Source organism: Nuphar pumila, chromosome 11, assembly GCF_984573655.1.
Source record: "Nuphar pumila chromosome 11, dmNupPumi1.hap1.1, whole genome shotgun sequence".
NCBI classification, from domain to species: Eukaryota; Viridiplantae; Streptophyta; class Magnoliopsida; order Nymphaeales; family Nymphaeaceae; genus Nuphar; species Nuphar pumila.
The window spans coordinates 117,673,639-117,692,211 of NC_143259.1; the positions used below are offsets into that span (position 1 = coordinate 117,673,639).

Below are 18,573 nucleotides of genomic sequence, written 5' to 3' on the forward strand. Positions count from 1 at the left end.
GCACAAATCCAAAGTGAACCTATTGTGGACAATGCGGAAGAGCACAAACAAGATGATCAGGTTCAATCTGAACCTGAAGAATGACCTGTTTAGATATCCACAAGAATTAGGAGATCAGGCATATATCCTGATTATGTGGTGTACCTTCAGGATCCTAGTGATTTCATAGATATGGATGATGATCGGTTGACTTTTATGGAAGTTGTGCAAAGCAAACAATCTACACACTGGATAGAAGTCATGAAAGAAGAGTTAAACTCTATGGCTAAAAATCAAGTGTGAGATCTTGTCGAGTTACCTAAGGGAGTAAAGCCCGTAGGGTGTAAATGAGTCTTTAAGACCAAGGACTCCAAAGATAACATAGAAAGACATAAAGCAAGATTGGTTGCTAAAGGATTCACCCAGATGGAGGGCATTGACTATAATGAGATATTTTCTCTTGTCTCAACTAAGGAGTCAATTTTGGCCCTCGTAGCTCATTATGACTTAGAGCTACGCCAGATAGATGTGAAAATGTTTCTCAATGGGGATCTGAATGAAGAGGTATATATGGATCAACCTCTTGGTTTCTTTTAAAATGATCATCTGGTTTGCAAGCTCAACAAATCAATATATGGACTTAAACAGGCCTCCCGACAGTGGTATATTAAATTTTCTCAAGTCATTGTGACTTTCGGGTTTACAAAAAACATTATTAATCAATGTATATACCTTAAGAAAAGTGAGAGTAAGTTCATTATATTGATGTTGTATGTGAATGACATTTTACTTGCAACTAATGATATAAAGTTGCTTTCAAAGACACAACAGTTTCTTGCATCACATTTTGATATGAAAGATATAGGTGAGGCCACTTATGTTCTTGGCATTGAGATCCGTCGAGACAAAGCAAAAGGTTTTCTAGGTCTCTCCCAAAGATTCTATATAGATAAGGTGTTAAAGCGATATGGGATGGAGAATTGTTCTCCTAGTTCAACACCCATATCAAAAGGTGACAAGTTGAGCCTAAAGGATTGTCCACAAGACGATATTGACAAAGCACAGATTTGTGCTTATCCATATGCATCAGTTGTTAGCAGCTTGCAGTACGCGCAAACATATTATTGACCAGATATTTCTTTTGCAGTAGGGGTACTTGACAGATTTTAGTCTAACCCAAGTATACCTCATTGGAAGGCTGCCAAGAAAGTCTTGCGGTACTTGCAAGGGACAAAAGACTGTATGTTGACGTATCATAAAGTTGATCACCTCGAGGTCATTGACTACTCAGATGCGAACTTAGGAGGATGCCTTGATAGTAGAAAGTCTACTACTGGGTACATCTTCTTACTTGCTGGGGGCACGAGCTCTTAAAAGAGTGGGAAGCAGACGACCACTGTTGTTCACACCATGGAGGCAGAATTCATAGCATTGTAAGAGACTACCTCGCAGACTATATTGTTAAAGAACTTCATATCACAGTTAAAGGTGATTGATTCCATTGGGAAGCCACTGAAGGTCTACTGCGATAATGAAGTTGCAGTGTCCTTTTCGGACAACAAAAGTACTACGTCATGTAAGCATATGGAATTGAAGTATTTTGTTGTTAAAGAAAAAACGGAGAATCATTTAGTGCATATTGTTAATATTGGTACAAAAAAGATGATCGTTGATCCTCTTACTAAAGGGCTAACACCAGAATTATATTTCGAACATGTAATGAGGATGAGATTGTTAAACTCTTTTTGACATATGCATATAAATAAAGTGATCACTTTCAGTTTTTTATTCTCATTATGGTTGTTGTTAATCTCATAAGGATTAGAGATTTAACTAAGAACCTATAGAATAGAATAAAAAGGTCATTTTATTCATCAAGTTATTCCCATAAGGTTTTCTGGTTAAAAGGTTTATCGTCGGATCAAGTGAGAGAATGTTGGATTAACCACCACGATTTATGTGATGGTTATTCACAATATGGATACATCCCCACATCAGGGGTGATCCATTCCGATAAACCAGCATAGGATAAGGGGGAACGGTTACGCAAATCGTTCTCACCCTATGCTCTATAAATAGAGGGTATCATGAGCGACCCTCATATGGTGATATGGTGTGAAACAGAAGTGTAGTGAATGTGCATCCAACAGGGAATAGGTCTACTCATCGTCTGCCTAAGGAAGCCTGCGCTTGTGGTGGCTGCAGCCCGACTCAGAAGAGAACTCCCTTCGTCCTCAATAGCCATCACCTTCCTCTGCTCCAGCCGACCTCCATCTCCGGTAACCACAGCCCGGCAATGGCCGGATCAGGTATAAAGCGTTCCCTGTATTTTGTTCTGCTTAACACAATGTGCTCTGTGTTTTCTTTGTCTCAGCGCAAGCCATCGGCATCAGGGGAGACGGTGACGCCGGACGAACCCAACAGTGCAAAGTTGAGGGAAATGAATTTCATGGAGACAAACAATTGGGCACATAAACAGGAGGCAAAAACAAGCTATCTTAAGGCTCAAAATAATGTAATTTCATATCTTTGCGGCTAGTACTCTACGAAGTTTCCCCTACCCAATTTGAATTTATGTTCAAGCGTCTTCTCAAAATAGATTGCCAAGGGATGAGTTGTTCATTTTGAGTTGATCGGGGGGCGTGCAACAAGTTGCTGGGCAATAGAACTTCTTAAGCCATCGTGTAGGAAAAAATATGTGCAGTTTAAGAATTCCAGCTTCCACTTCTTTTGCCACCTCCATGTGTCTCTTTTGCCCCCAAAAGATGAGGACACAAGGATTCTCTGGGCAATGTAACTGTCTTAGATTACTTTTCTTGTGTTTGCTTCCACTGTGGGGCAGACAAGGAAAGGGACACAACGGTCCCCGCAGACTGCTGTGTCCCAAATTCAAACGCAGCATTAAGGATTTCATTTCAAGGTAAATTATTAGGTGTTCTTTTTCAAGGCGATTGTAATGTGATTAGGGGTGTCAATGGGTCGGGTTTGACCCGACCCGTACTGTACCAAACCCTATAATGTCAGGGTTTGGTGATAAATAAGAAGGTTCAATTAGAGTCTAGGTTGGGTCCAATTAATATATGAAGCTGGGTATGGTTTGTAAAATTTCATACCAGACCCGGGCCCCGACCTGAGTTCCCACTAAGATCCGCAATTTTTTGATGTAAATAAGATAAAAATTATTATTTTAACAGGTATGGTTCTTGTAATCCTTATAGGATCCGGGTGTGGTTTCTCTTATGGTGGTCCGATTGGACACAAGTCCGGACCCAGTACCATCATCTCAAATCAGGTTTGGGTTTGGTAGAACCAAACCTGACCCGTTGACACCCCTAAATGTGATGCATGAATGCTGCTTTGAAGAAGCATTGCTCCATCATTACAGTGGCGCCTGATTCACAAGAGTTATCTTGTCCTAATTAGGACACCTCATGTTGTCAAAAGCAAGATGAACATGATATCTGATATGTTCATTTATCCCATCAGAACAATGTGACTGCTAAACTTTTGCATGCTTTTCTTGGGCCACAATTGTTGCTTTCATGACAAAGATTGGAGAAGTCTCCATGCACTGCCATGATGCGCATTAATGTGGCTGCAGAATCTTGGCAGTCAAGCCCAACCCCATCCTTGTGTGAGTCGTTTTTCTCATGAATGTGGAAACTTGGGTGACTCCTCATTATTCAAAAAGAGAAGTAGATAGGCAAGGGATAAAGATGGTGGGAAGTGGGAGCAACAACCCCTCTGGTTGTTCACCAATCTATCTCATAGTGCTCGACTTGCATCTACAGCATTCTAGTAGTCTATTTAAAGCTTAAATAAGTAGCCACAAAGTTTCCTGTCATCATGAGCAAGCCCACTAAAAAAGTAAGATGGTGTACAGTGGCCCCAAGGTGTTTGGCACAGTGGAGAGGGCAAGGCCATCAGACGGGTGATCAAGGTTCCATTCCCATGAGTACCAACTTCTTGCATTAATGAATGTAATGCCCCGCCTATGATGATAAGTCGTTGCTCAGCCAAAGCTTGCCGACTCCCTGAGGGCAAGAGGTGTACTATGTGTTTACACCGTTGGGACAATGACTGTAAGCACAGTAGGTTTTATCCAGCGCGACTAGTCCTCTGATTCTGAGGGTAGTTTTTCTGCCTTGCGAGTTTTGATTTTAACCTCCATCCACATTTTATGTTCTCCATCCCCGTTCCAAACGGGATGAGGCAGGGCGGAGCCCTGTTTTCCCCTGGTCCACTGCCATTCCTAGAAACAAGTCAGTTCGAGCTTGGCTCAGTAGGTTTAGAATCCAAAATTCTATTATTTTTTGTATTTAAAAAATTGTAATTTTTTTAAACAAGCCAGGTTGAACTCGGCTCGCCATGAGAACAAGCCGAACTTGAACACACTCTGTTCAGTTCATCCAGCTCGTTTTGTAGCTGTCTCTGAATGGGTTCGGGTATGTTTGTTTTTTATGACAAAGAACCCTCACCGAGAATTGGGTTACTTGGTTAGCTTCTTACCTAGAAGTGAGATGAGGTGATATGTCAAAACTAGGGGTGTGAATGGGTCAAGTTTGACCTAAACAGGACCCATACTATATACTGTGGGTCAGGGTTTGGTGATAAATAAGAAGGTTTGAATAGAATCCAGGTTGAACCCAAAGGGTCCGATTAATATATGGAGCCGGGTATGGTTTGTGAACTTTCATACCAGACCCGGGCCCAACCAGAGTTCTGTTTAAGATCTCCAAATTTTCAATGTAAAAAGAATAAAAAATATAAATTTACCAGGTCTGGTCTGGTCTGATTCATGTAATCCTAATAGGGTATGGTTTCTCTTATGGTGGGTTCGATTGAATTCGGATCCAGACCCGATACCAGCATCTCAAATCAGGTCTGGGTTTGGTTCCACTTGGGTTCCAACCAATTGACACCCCTATAATCCTTATAGGGTATTGGTTCTCTTATAGTGGGTCCAATTGAACCCAAATCCAGACCTGATACTATCATCTCAAATCAGGTCTGGATCTAGTTCCACTTGGGTCTGAACCAAATCTGACCCGTTGACACCCCTAGTCAAAACATAATTTTTTTTTGTGTTTTGAAGTCACCACTGTCCATGGGTTTCATTAATAGTGGCAATGAAGGCCATGAACGGTGTTGATTTCAAAACATTAAAAAGAAAACAAAAAAGTTTTGACATATCACCCGACCCAACGGGTAGGGTTTGGTTCGGACCCAAGTAAAATCAGACTTGGACCAGATTTTCGGGTATGGTATCAGGTCCGGACTCGGGTATAATTGAGTCTACTATAAGAGAAACCATACCTGGATGTGGTAAGAACTACATGAACCCGACTGGGACCATACCCGGTAACATAAATTTTTTTTATCATTTTTACATTAAAAAACTTGTGGGTCTTAATCGGAACTTAGGTTGGGTCCGGGTCTGGTATAAAATTTTACAAACTATACCCGGGTCCATGTATTAATTGGACCTTCAGGTCTGGATCTGGGTCTTTTTATTTGTCACCATACCCGAACCCTATAGGATTTGGTTTGGATCAGGTCCGGATAAACCAGACCCGTTGACACCCATAGTAACACCCTTTTTGTTCATCTCATGCTAGTTCATCTGATGCTAGTCCATCTCAACTATCAACTCGTAAAGATAACGATAAAATAACCTGTTGCGTTACATGGATCAGTAAGAACATGAGTGTGGTCTTCTTGTCACACCTTAGGTCCACAATCGATGGTCCAATCGGACACCTCTCTGGTGAAGTCGTTGATGGGCAGATGTAGTGATCCGGGTCCAACACCAACCACTGGATGCCACGTCACACAGTGCTCCCCTCTTTTAAAGGAGACCCCACACCTCCTTCAAAAGGGTTGAACACTTACAATGTGTTCGGCTCCGATCACAGATAAAATGCCTCCCTGATTCGGTGGTCACCTTAGCTGTCTATGTGCCCCTGATCAAGGGTTTATGTTACGTGACAAATATGCAATATTTGTTTTTTCTTTGATAGACATAAACATGTGACATTTTGTATTGAAAAATAATTTTGGAAGATTTTTATACGTTTAACATATCAAGATACATTGAAGTCTCAAGATTCAATTATTAATATCTCAAAAAATGACGTTTACAATTTTTAATATCATTTTGGGGAAAACATTTAGATTGATTTTTATATTCATTCTTAAAATATTAATAATGTTTTTTATTTATTTGATTTATCTAATTTGATGAGACTTTTTCTAATAAAAATGCAACAAATCTGAAGTCAAAAGTTCATGATAAAACAAAGCCAATAAATTGCTGGGTTTTTTTTTTTGCCACTATGGGTCAAAGCTATTATATAAAAGAAAAAAGAGGAAAAAGAAGAAAAAAAAAGCTGAACTTGAGTTCACATGCATCATTGGTGTGGTTGGACACCCTTGACATCTATGGTCTTTTAGAATTTTTGGTTGGTGAGAAAAATCTAGGTTTTGGAGTTCATCATAGGGTTGGAAACAAATCGGGTTCAGCTGGATCTTTGATCCAGATCTGATGCCTTTTGATGCAGGTCTAACAATTAGATCCATTTGAGTATTCCGATTAGATTGGATATATCTTCTTATACCTTTTCATATCGAGATGTGCAGTCAGATAAACAGTTTCTATCGGTTTCTTTGGATCCAGATAAGATCAGACTCGATTCTAGATTGAAGCAAGCTAACCTTTATGACCATTATCATTAATGGCTCCAACATGCTGAACCATTTCCACCTTGTAATGTAAATTTTACCAAATTTTTTCTCTCTCTTTTGTTTTTTAAGAATCAGAATCAGGGCCAGTTGTTGAGTAGGGCTCAGCTTATTGTTCACGTTGAATCTGGTTAGGACCAACAAATCAATATGTTGAATCCACCTTGACCCTGTCCCACACTAAGTGACTCCAATCAGGTTAATTTAAGGTTCCAACTCATCATGGGAGTAAATCTTGGAACTATTGTATGGTGTCAATGTGTTGGATTTGACCCAGATCCGACCCATATAAGGGTCAGGGTTTGGTGATAAATAAGAAGGCCCGATTAAAATCCAGGTCAGACCCGAACGATCCGATTAATATATGAAGCCAGATATGGTTTGTAAAATTTCATACCAGACCTGAGACTGACCCAAATTCCGATTAAGATCCATAATATTTTAATGTAAAAATGATAACAAATATTATTTTACCAGGTCTGGTTCATGTAATCCTTATGGGATCCGAGTATGATTTTTCTTAAGATGGGACCAATTAGACTTGGTGCCATAATCTCAAATTAGGTTTGGGTTTTATTCTACCTGAGTACAAACCAAACCCGACCCATTGACACCCCTAGACTATTGAATCAATCGGCCTACAGCGGGCCGGGTCAGATCTGCACCTAGCTATGTCCAGCTCAATCCCTACCAATTTACAGCTAGGGCTTAACTTTGATCAATTGACAGGTGTCACAAGCCAGGGTTTAATTTTCAGATGAATTCACATTATCAGGGACCAGCTGGTTGACAGCAGTGTTGTGAGAGGCGTACGCCTCAGTACCTGAAGCGTACGCAAGGCGAGGCGCACCCTCAAGGTACTGAGGCGTTGCTGTGATGTGCCCCTCATCAACCTCCGACCAGTTGTGACCACCGACCATCGGAGTTGCTGTGCTGCAGCTGCTGCTCAGTCTTCTCTGACCACCGGACGACCGGCATATCCCTCGCTTCCGTACCAACTGGGCGTGTGGTCCTTCTCTTACTGCCTCCCCTCCCACCGCTTCACTTCCATACCAGTTGTGAGAGGCGTACGCCTCAGTACCTGAGGCGTACGCCTCAGAGGCGAAGCGCAGGCTCAACGCCTCGCTTCGCCTCATCGCATTTAACAACCTTGGTTGACAGCCATGTATCACCAGGGCTTAATTTTCCAAGCACCAGATTTGTGACCATGATTTGAGTGACTTGCCAAACGGACACAAAGAACAATAACAATCAGTAGGGAAAAGGGGGAGGAAATGCCCACCGTGTCAGTGATTTCTCATGTACCACCAATTCTCTTTACACAAACAAAAGAAAAGAATGAAGATTCACGCACATGATCATTAGGCGTTGTCAACGAGTCGGGTTTGGTTCAGATCCAGATGAAACCAGACCCAAACCTGATTTGAGATGCTGGTTCGGATTTGGGTCCAATCAAACCCACCATAAGAGAAACCACACCTGGTAAATTTATATTTTTTTTTATCTTTTTTACATTGAAAATTTGTGGATCTTAGTCAGAACTAAGGATGGACCTGGGTCTGGTATGAAAGTTCACAAACCATACATGTCTTCGGGATCAACCCAGATTCTATTCAAACCTTCTTATTTATCACCAACCTTAATGATCGTGGGCAAGCAAGGTTCAAATAATTTTTCCTTAGACTTCTATAATCATTGAGTCCTGTTATGATTTATTAATTAAGAACATAGTGCTAGAGACATACATCACATATTTTATGTTGAAAACATGGCATGATTCTTATCGTTAAAAAAATATGACTTCCCTTTAAATATCATCCCTTGCATTTTTTATTTATTTATTATCCCCACACATCTAATGTCTTGCTTTAGTCCTACATTGGGTATCAAGTACAGAAGGGAACCAGATAGAAACGAAACGAAACCAATGGCTTTTCTCACTCAGATCCAGAAAAGAAATAATATGGTATGAATGAGAACATTAAAAAAAAAACATATTAAAAGTTTGAAAAAGAAAAAAAAAAGCCAAAAGCGATGGATGCGTGCAATGTGGAGAAAATTTGGTGCAGAACTCCTGGCAATATCTGCAAGTGCAGAGAAAAAAGAAGAAGCAAAACTGGGATATAAGGAACCAGTTGTCCATATTTGTTTCCTTCTTGTTTTCATTTTTTGTGAAGCATGAAATTCCTTTGTTGGGGAGGAACATGTTTATCCAGAAAAAGGTTGGATAAGTTGAGAAATGGGAATTTAAGTCATGTTCTTTATTAAGGGTGTCAGTGGGACTTGTTGGACTCGGACCAGACCCGTACTAAACCCTATAGGGTCAGGTTTTGGTGATAAATAAGAAGGTCCAATTACAATCTGGGTCAGACCCAAAGTGTGATTAATATATGGAGTCGGGTATGGTTTGTGAAATTTCATACTAGATCCGGGTCCCACAAAGATGCACAAATTTTCAATGTAAAAAGGATAAAAAATATTATCAGGTTTGGTCCGGGGGTCTGGTTCATGTAATCCTTATAGGATTTATTTACGGTTTCTCTTATGGTGGGTCCGATTGAACCCGAATTCAGACCTGGTACCAACATCTCAAATCAAGTCTGGGTCTGGTTTTACTTAGATCTGAATCAAACCAGACCCATTGACACCCCTACTCCTTATGCAGTTCCCCAACTTATCCCAGATTTGTGGATAACATACACCCTCAATTCCATTGCTGGCACAAGCCTGATTAAGACCTGAGCAAGTGAGCAGGGGGGCGGTTTTCTGGGTCAAACTTGAACCTAGTCTGGCCTATTAAAAAATAAAACACTTGGCAACAAATGATTAGATGTATCCATATAAAAAAACTGCACCAAAGTTGTTCACCAAATGGCTCTCTATAATTGATTTTGTACTTTGAAGAAGACAAGATTGGCTTCTTCTTCTTCTTTTTTTGTTAAGGCAAGCTGGGGTTAGAAAGTTTGAGATGTTCTGGGGTTAGAAAATAATGGTCGGGGTGTGAACAGGTAGGGTTTGGTTCAGATCCATGTAGAACCAAACCCAGACTTGATTTTAAGATGATGGTATCAGATCCGGACTCGGGTTCAATCGGACTCACCATAAAAGAAACCATACTTAAATCTTATAAGTATTACATGAACTAGACCATTCTCAGTAAAATAATAAATTGTTATCTTTCTATATTGAAAAATTGCGGATCTTAGTTGGAACTCGGGTCGGACCTAAGTCTGATATGAAATTTCACACACACACCCACCACCACCACCACCACCACACACACACACACAAAAAAAAAAAAAGGTACGTTCGCTGCTCCTTTAAAAAATATGATTCATAATTACTTTCTAATTTGCTTGAGATACAGAATCACATGGGGGGTCTCATGTGATTTTGAATCTTAAGCAAATTAAAAAGTAACTTAATTTTGTAAAGGCAAATGAGATTCACTTTCTCACAACTTAGTTTATACAAATTCTATTGACTTTTGCATTCAAACGATGATACAGTAAATCAGAATGATCCAACCGAACGTGCCCTTAGTTCTTGTATTCTTTTGTCAACCCTCTCACATGTTTTGTTTTTTTTTTGAAAGGCAAGCTAGGGTTAGGGAGGCCCCCACTAGTTATTATTCAACTTACCACAGAGGTTTGAACCTGCAACGTCTCACCACAAAAGAGACGTGCACTGACAGCTCCTACCCTCCCTGACATGTTCTTCCTAACTGTAACTCCATTTCTAGAAAGGGAAAGCAAAAATCAGAAATCTTGTTATTGACGTCAAAATTGCCATGTTAATGACAGTTTACCTACCATGATTAGGTGAAAAGATCTGCAATATGATTGCACAAATATTTGTGCATTAAGCACCTGATCCTAAGGCCTGATGGAGGGCGATCCGGTACTTAATTCACAAATTTTGTGCCATGTGATTGCACCTGATCGGGACTCTATGATTAGTAATATCATCGCATCATTATTTAATAATTAATAACAAAAGAAAGCGATAAAAAATGTTTTCTCAAATGGCCGGCTGGTATCTGGACTCAGGCCAGCTGAACCCAGATGGTCCTAGACCAATCTTTAACTTGAATCACCAAGAGCAGCATCTACATGAACTCATTTTACTGATTGTTTCCTTAAAGACGAGGACTTGAACCTAAGTGGCATGGGCTTGGATTATGCTGAGCCCAGGTCCTCTAGTGAGCCAACCCTGACTTAGACTGCTTTGACACATAAAAAAACTGCGTCCAGTTTAAGACTTGACCAGGATCGTTGTCGAGTCGACTTTAATAAGGTTTAGGTGCCTAAATCTTTTTTTTTTTTTCGGTATGTCTATGAATCCACTAGGAGCAAACCGGAGGCCAGCCAGCCCTAGGTGATGAAAGATTTCTTCTTCCTTTTTTTTTTTTGATATTTACACGGAGAAACTACCCCCAAGATCAGAGACCCAGACACGCTGGCTTTGCCTGCTGTACTAAGGTCGCTGTCCTAACAGCATAAAACTCAGTGGGCTTACCCCTTGCCGTCAGGGAGTCACCACTCTTCGGCTTGCATAAGGGAAGATGCCAATGGGATTTGAACCTAGACCACCTGCCTAGCGGCCTAGTTCCCATCCAAATACGCCAGTTTTCCCTTGGACTAGCCAAAAAAAAAAAAGGGTTAATATATGAGGTCCAGTTTAGTTGACTATGGTTTAGGTGTATGGACCACCAATCTTATTGGCTCAACGTGGGTCACTAGTGCTTACTTAACTCCACCTCTATATAGGAAGTGGATTAGGTCCGATTTGAGGGCAGTAATTAGGGGTGTCAACGGGTCGGGTTTGGTTTGGACCCAGGTGGAACCAGACTTGGACCAGATTTTTGGGTGTGGTATCGGGTCTGGACCCAGGTTTAATCAGGTCCATTATGAGAAAAAACACACCCGGACCCGATAAAATTACATGAACCAAACTCAGACCATACCTGGTAAAACCATATTTTTTATCATTTTTACATTGAAAAGTTGCAGGTCTTAATCGGAACTCGGGTCGTGTCCAGGTCCGGTATAAAATTTCACAAACTATACCCTGGTCCATGTATTAATCGGACCTTCGAGTCCGAACCCGGGCCTAATTAATCGAGTCTTCTTATTTATCACCATACCCGGACCCTATAGGGTTTGGTTCTGGTCATGTCCGGGTAAACCGGGCCCATTGACACCCCTAGCAGTAATGGTCTACTAAGGGCAGGGATGGCGTCAACTCTGATGGTAGCCAAGCTCAGTTGTACCAGACAGGTTGCAACTGAACTTGAGTTCAGTTGAGTCTACTCAACATATACCTGACTAAAATGCTTGATAACCATAGTGACAAATTTTGTGATATTATAAAAAAATATCAACAAGAATACTGTGCCACCTTTTTAAAATGTTTAATATATCGCAAATTTTTTAACATATCATGTTTTTTATCTTTTAAATGACGATATGACAACTTTATTGTGATATTTTATGTTTTTATCAGCAGTCTTAGAAAAGATGTTTATTTTACTTTTCACATATTTTTAAAACTAATTTTTTATGCTTTTTAACTGTTGAATTTATTTATTTCCGGAGATTATTCGATAAAAAACTGAGAAAGTGAAATTTTGAAAAACACAGCCGAATAATTCCAATTTTAAACTTTCATCACTATGTTGAGAATTATCTTATCCAAGCGGCTTGAACCAAGTCTTGCTGGGTCAATCCTCTAACTTTGCATGGGTCACCCAGTTAAGCCAAGGGACCCAGGGCAGCTCGATCTCACCCAACTCAGGCCCACCAAATGGGCAGTTGGTGTTAGTTTGGTAAATCTAAAAAACTAGCTTTTTTGATTTGGTAAACTAGCCAACCTAAAGCAGTTGGATAACATGGAGTGAGAGACTCTTTTTGGTTAGATTCTTTGGGTATATCCACGGTCCTCATTCTGTCCAACCTTCCAAGTCTTCTATCCATCCAATATGAGTGGATCCAGATCTGGTGCAGCTTCAACTGTATCCAACTCAAACTGGTTAATTAATTCATTAGTTTCACATGCAAAATGGGTCCGGTCCAGATCGTTGGCGATCCCATTATCCTTGAATAACTACAAACAGTATCTGAGACCAGGACCATTGCCGAAGCAGGAGAATGATGGTACCAAACCTGATAAGCCCACTGGACCTACTTGAAAGGTCCAAGTCTGTTGACAGCCCATTTGTAGTTGGGTGATGCATACGTCTCCGCACTTTGTGATTTTGGGTGCAGACAGCCTCCCATGGAAGAAAGTCTAACTACCCAACTTGCCTTAACTTCTAGTATTGAATATTTCCCCATATGTATACCTCTTTTTTTTAAATTGATTTATTTATAAATGAGTAAAACAATTATGAGGAATCGGTTCCTCCTACCATCCATACTGTATAGACACTGCTGATCATTAGTATTTTAAGTATTTTTTTGCAAATCTGACCCCACATGATATGTTAAGGATGATCCATTCAGTAGGAAATACAATTTATGTTTTATTTATGAAAAATACAATTTTATGAGTCTTAAAATTTATGAAAATTTTAAGTCTTTATTTTTTGGATAATTTAAGGAAAACCCCCATCACCGACCTAACATAGACTGGCCGTTGGTATAACCCTTTGAAGTCCCCCTGCCACCGGATCAATGTTGTCAGTATCGGTGTATATCGGCCGATACTTATCATAATCACCAGAAAATCGATATGCTTCACCCTGAAGAATTGGCTCTTTTTTAATAATATAAAATTTACTTTAAATTAATTTTTAATATTATTTTAATAGCTTTAATTAACATGTGTTACATCCCGATTGACACATAATATTTTTAAATTATTTTTTGGCCGATTCATAACGATTCACTTGAGTATCGGTATCGGCCCGATTCACTTGAATCGTTGGCCAAACAATACAAGGCCGATACCGGTACTAACAACATTGCACTGAATACCACACAATGCACTTGTGGGTTTCGAACTTGTGATGTTCCGTCAATTGAATTTAAGGCCTTATAAAAACAATTCAGATATCGTAACAGAATTATCCAAAAGCTGATTCCTGCTATGCAAACCATATAGGTCACAATCACCACATTTGAAAGGTTGAATTCCCCCAAAAAAAATCTGATAAAATAAATAATTTGAAAAATTAAAACGGTTCACACGGTATGGACGGGAGTAGGAAGCTATCACTCCTGCGTGTATATATATATGTCCACCTTTTGAGTCTCATATATTTGTTTGTATATATCATCAACTTGTAGTCAGGTTTAAGTCACGCAAACGTTGTGGCCGTTTCTTCCTTCCTTCCTTCCTTCCTTCCCCTTGTTCATCTTCTTCTTGAGTTCCAGCCATGGTGGAAATCCCAACGCAGGTATGCTTTTCACACCAAGAAAAACATGAAGCGTTTTTTTTAAAGTTTGTTTCTTTCATTTGCATGTTTCTTTTTGGGTTCTGTGTAGTTTCTTTGGGGCGTTTATGGAGATCCAAAAACGAGTTTTTTTCTGTTTGATTGAAGAGAAGCAAGCAAGACCCCATTCGGTCTTGTTTGTTTTCCAAGCTTTTAGAGAGAGAGAGAGAGAGCGAGAGGTTTCCCTTTAATTTGCATATGGGGTTTTACCAAGAAAGGACTTTGGAGAATCATATGGGTTGTTTTTTAATCGATCTCTTTTCAGTTTATCTCTTGCTTTGGTTTTAAATGTCTTGAAAATCTAAGAGAAACCAAGAGAAAAAAGAACTCTTCTTCATTTTCTTCCTCAGATCTTTCTGTTGACTCTCTCTCTCTCTCTCTCTCTCTCTCTCTCTCTCTCTCTCTCTCTCTCTCTCTCTCTCTCTAGAGTGACGATGAATCGTCTCTGAGCGTCTCTCGCAATTCCGGTTCGGTGGAGACGTCCCTGAAGAAGACGACTTCCGGTTCGATGGATTCCCAAAACCGACTTGAGAAATTCGAGAATGTCTTGTTGGACATGGAGGGTGTATGCATACAAGTCGACGATAATGGTACCTCACCATCAAGCCCCCAATACAAGGTCGGTTTTATTAATTTCAGATTCTGCAATATTTCCATCATGGACATCACCAACCATCATCTCCGCCATTGAGAACATGGTGTTACATACACGGATACGACTCGGTAGATATTTCCGGGTCGGGGATTCCATCCGACTCGATGGTGATGATGGCAGGCAGGTGTCTTCTCCTAAACACGAAAAATTTTCCGACTGCCGTCTCGGTTGAGCCTGTATCCATGATCCATCTGTCTGGTCTAAAACGCGGCTACATGTTCAGCAGTGCGAAGAAGCTCCTCGATTCACAAAGTACTCGGGCCACACAAAACACAGAAAATCGCTACACGGGGCAGTGATGTTTTGTGTGGTTCCGATCACTGGATCTGCTCCATATGTCAAATTGTCTCTTAGTTCACTATTCCTGTTTGTTTGTTTGTTTGTTTTCTTATTTTTAATTTGATATTCTTCATGTGCTCCAAGATGCCATGAATCATGATGAGGGGGGGCGTACCAAACAAAGGACACTAACTACAACAAGATTTTTCCTTGGGTTTTGTCTTTGTGTGAAGGTGCAAAGAAGTCACTCTCACAAAGGATCGTTTAGAGGCGAAAGGAAGGCTCATCAGGACGAATGCTCCAAACCATGTAAAGGTATTCACTATTCAGTTGGATTTTGAAGTCGAGCTATACTTTGGGTTGGTATATCTTGAACATGTTTTGGACTTGAAACTCAAGCCCACCACTAAATTAAGTCTGCCACATGGTGATCAATGGAAAGCTGAAGTTTGTTTCTTCAGACACAAAAAAAGGGGAAAAAATCATATGAAAAATTAAAGGTTTCCCATCAAAAGAGATTTTGGTGTTTGTTTCACAAGTAATTAAAAGGTTTTCTTTTTGTATTAGATATACCCGCAAGCTGTTGGTGGTTTGATTGATTTCGAAGATTTTGTTATTTCTGTTTGGATGGGTTTGTTTAAAATCAAAGTCGGCATGAGTGCTGCCTTGTCTGCCCCAGAAAAAATTACAAATACATGTCTAGGCATGTATTCATAATATCTCAAATGTTGGGCGTGTGGTTGTTAATAGGCCAAAAGTGAGGCATGTTTTTTGTAATTTTTTTTTTGTCTGACCCATGTAAGATGGTACTTCGGAATCCATGGGAAAATGTGTCTTGTAGATTCTGTGGATGATGATGATGATGATGACACAAGTTTTACAATTGGCATTGAGAAAACTCATGGCTTGAATTTTGGATTTAAATAAGCAATTGCATGTCAGGCCACCAAGACTATCTGAACGAACCAAACAAAGGGTTTTAAATTCATTAGACTTACAGCGATTATCATTCTGACGTTGTGGCTAATTGAAAAACTTGAGTTCAGTTGGGGGATTTGATTATTGTTACATGTGCTTGTTTGGGTGTCAGCTTCTTCTTTGGATGAGAAATGTCAATCGGTTGTGGTTCCAATATGCTCGGAGGGGTACAATCCACAGGTGATGACGGGAGAGTGCAGATCGAAGAGGTCCAGGCGGCCTTGGCTCCATCCCAGGAGAGTCATGTTGATATTCGCCTCTTTGTAAGTAACCTTCTCCGCGCTAGGGACGTCAATGAATCGGATTTTATCTGATATCTGACCGAACTCCGCCATTTCCTTTAGTTGCATTTGGCAAGACAACAATTTCCAATTATAATCAGATCTACCAAGTCTGACAAACATACGAATTTGATAGATATTCAAACCTGTTTACATGTGAAATAAAAACGGATCTGGTGAGCTTTTCACTATCCGAATCCCGAATCTTTTTAGTCAACATCCGATTGATTGAATATGGTATTGGCCACATCCAAATGGAATCCGAAACGTTTACAATCCATATCCTCCACCAAGGGGGTTCATTTGGGTGACCAAATGGTGGATATAGGAGATGGTGCTTATCTAGAGCCGATCCGGTTCAATTCTTTTGGTGATTCATTTTCCTATGAATTTTTTCTTCTTTCCCAGGTCAAGCATGGGAACCATATTGCTGATATACTTCACTCTCACAATCGGAAAGATCAATGGTGATGGTGCCCAGTCCTAACGAGAGAAGGAAATCCTCAACCTGTTATGATACTACAGCATTTCTTTGGATCATGAAAAGGAGAAGATACAAGATTCTCAGGAGTTTTCTTTTCTCTCTTTCTTTTCCCTCTTTTTGTCTTTCCTTTTTTTTTGGCATTTTAAGCCTTTTGCCACAATGTAAGGTGTGGGACCCCGGGCACAAAAATAATCAGGAAATTTTGTGGGTTGGCCTTTTTCTGTATAGTTTATACAGCTTTAGTGGAGGAAGGAGTTAAGAAGTAGAGTTGCTCTGCAGAAATTCCCAATGGTTTCCATAATTCTTTGATAGCAGAGCGCGCGCTCATGTACTGTGGCTACTGTACAGTTTTTTCACTCGAACAAGGGAATAAAGGAGAGAAGTGTTGAGCGTGTATAGGCATATATATGTGGTGTGGCCTTTCATCAGTTTTTTTTTTTGGATATCGCAATGTGCAAATTGGATTGTGAATGAATCAGAGGACAGCCTGGTAATGGTGGGTCCGGATCCGTCGTAGCAGTATGGGAAACATAAATCTTTTGGTGTTCCAGAAATGCAGTGTTTTTTTATTTGGATACGGTTGTCTAGAAAACATTTTTCTCATCTTCTTATAGTGTTTTGGAGTAATTAACCTAGGGTTGTCACAATTGGTCGGGGTTTGACTTAAACCCGACCCATATCAAACCCTATAGGGTTAGGGTTTGGCGATAAATAAGGAGGCCCGATTAGAATACTGGTCAGACTAATATATAGAGCTGAGTATGGTTTGTGAAATTTCATCAGACTCAGGCCCGACCTAAGTTTCAACTAAGATCTGAAAATTTTCAATGTAAAAAAGAGGAAAAAAGATTATTTTACTGGGTCTGGTTCATGTAATTCTTACGGGATCTGTCGTGTGGTTTCTCTTATGATATGACTAATTGAACTCGGGTTGGACCCAGCACCAGCATCTCAAATCGAATATGAGATTCGTCTCACTTGATTCCGAACCAAGGTTGTCCCGTTGGCACCTCTACAGTAACCCACACACAGAGAGAGAGAGAGAGAGAGAGAGGGAGAGAGAGAGATTATCAATTATGTGACCTAATGCCTAAGCAAGCAATCTGCATATAGCCATAAACAAATGGGGCTCAATCATGTGACCTAATGCGTAAGCAAGAGATGCGAGGGCAGGATTCTCTCCTGAGTTCAATGACCCATGAATAACGAGGCACAGTCATCTGACCTAATGCCTAAGCAAGAACCTCTTAAGTTCAACGAAGACAACCATAGAAATTTGATCTTACCATTTTATTTCAAGGTTCTCCGCTTGTGTCCCCGTCTCTTTTTTGTGCATGCATTTGGCTTGTCTCTCCCTTCGCCAGCACTCCACAGCACATGCAGTGATGCACACAGAAGAATACTAGTCATGAATGCTTTCATACGACTTTATTCTTTTTACTGTTTCTTTTTTATGGTGAAATAAAACCCTCATCGAGAATCAGGTCACATATTTACAGAGAGAAACCGTCTCCAGGATATAAGAGAGACCTAGCAGTGTTGGCTCTGCCTACCATACTTACAGTCGCTGTTCTGCGAACATAAAATGCTGTAGGCTTACCCTTTACCCTTATAGAGTCATCTCACTTTAGCTTGTGCAAGGGATGATGTCCATGAGATTTGAACCTAGATCACCTGCACCAAACCTCTTTGGGGTATGGGCCCTCCTTCCTGTGAGGTAAAACTTGGGTTCAGGACACGA

At 40.3% G+C, this 18,573-nt stretch overlaps 1 protein-coding gene across 2 annotated transcripts; it reads left to right on the plus strand.

Annotated features, from left to right (window-relative positions):
* The first annotated feature begins 13,976 nt into the window (after positions 1 to 13,976).
* On the plus strand, positions 13,977 to 17,228 carry LOC149823084 (uncharacterized). Of its 2 annotated transcripts, XM_089981406.1 has the most exons (5): positions 13,977 to 14,119; positions 14,583 to 14,774; positions 15,323 to 15,404; positions 16,180 to 16,330; positions 16,757 to 17,228. In XM_089981406.1, exons 1-5 carry the CDS (start codon positions 14,099 to 14,101, stop codon positions 16,833 to 16,835), a joined length of 525 nt encoding a protein of 174 aa, XP_089837532.1. In that variant the 5' UTR covers positions 13,977 to 14,098; the 3' UTR covers positions 16,836 to 17,228. The 2 variants fall into 2 exon arrangements, with proteins under 2 accessions (XP_089837532.1, XP_089837533.1); XM_089981407.1 differs by lacking the exon at positions 14,583 to 14,774 and having other exon boundaries at positions 13,998 to 14,119.
* Positions 17,229 to 18,573: the final 1,345 nt, after the last annotated feature.

Excerpts from the sequence above, each read along its gene's own strand:
- LOC149823084 (XM_089981406.1), top strand. The coding sequence starts at position 14,099 with ATGGTGGAAATCCCAACGCAG. Across the intron at positions 14,775-15,322 it reads CATCAAGCCCCCAATACAAG|GTGCAAAGAAGTCACTCTCA; the intron begins GTCGGTTTTATT and ends CTTTGTGTGAAG. Across the intron at positions 16,331-16,756 it reads ATGTTGATATTCGCCTCTTT|GTCAAGCATGGGAACCATAT; the intron begins GTAAGTAACCTT and ends CTTCTTTCCCAG.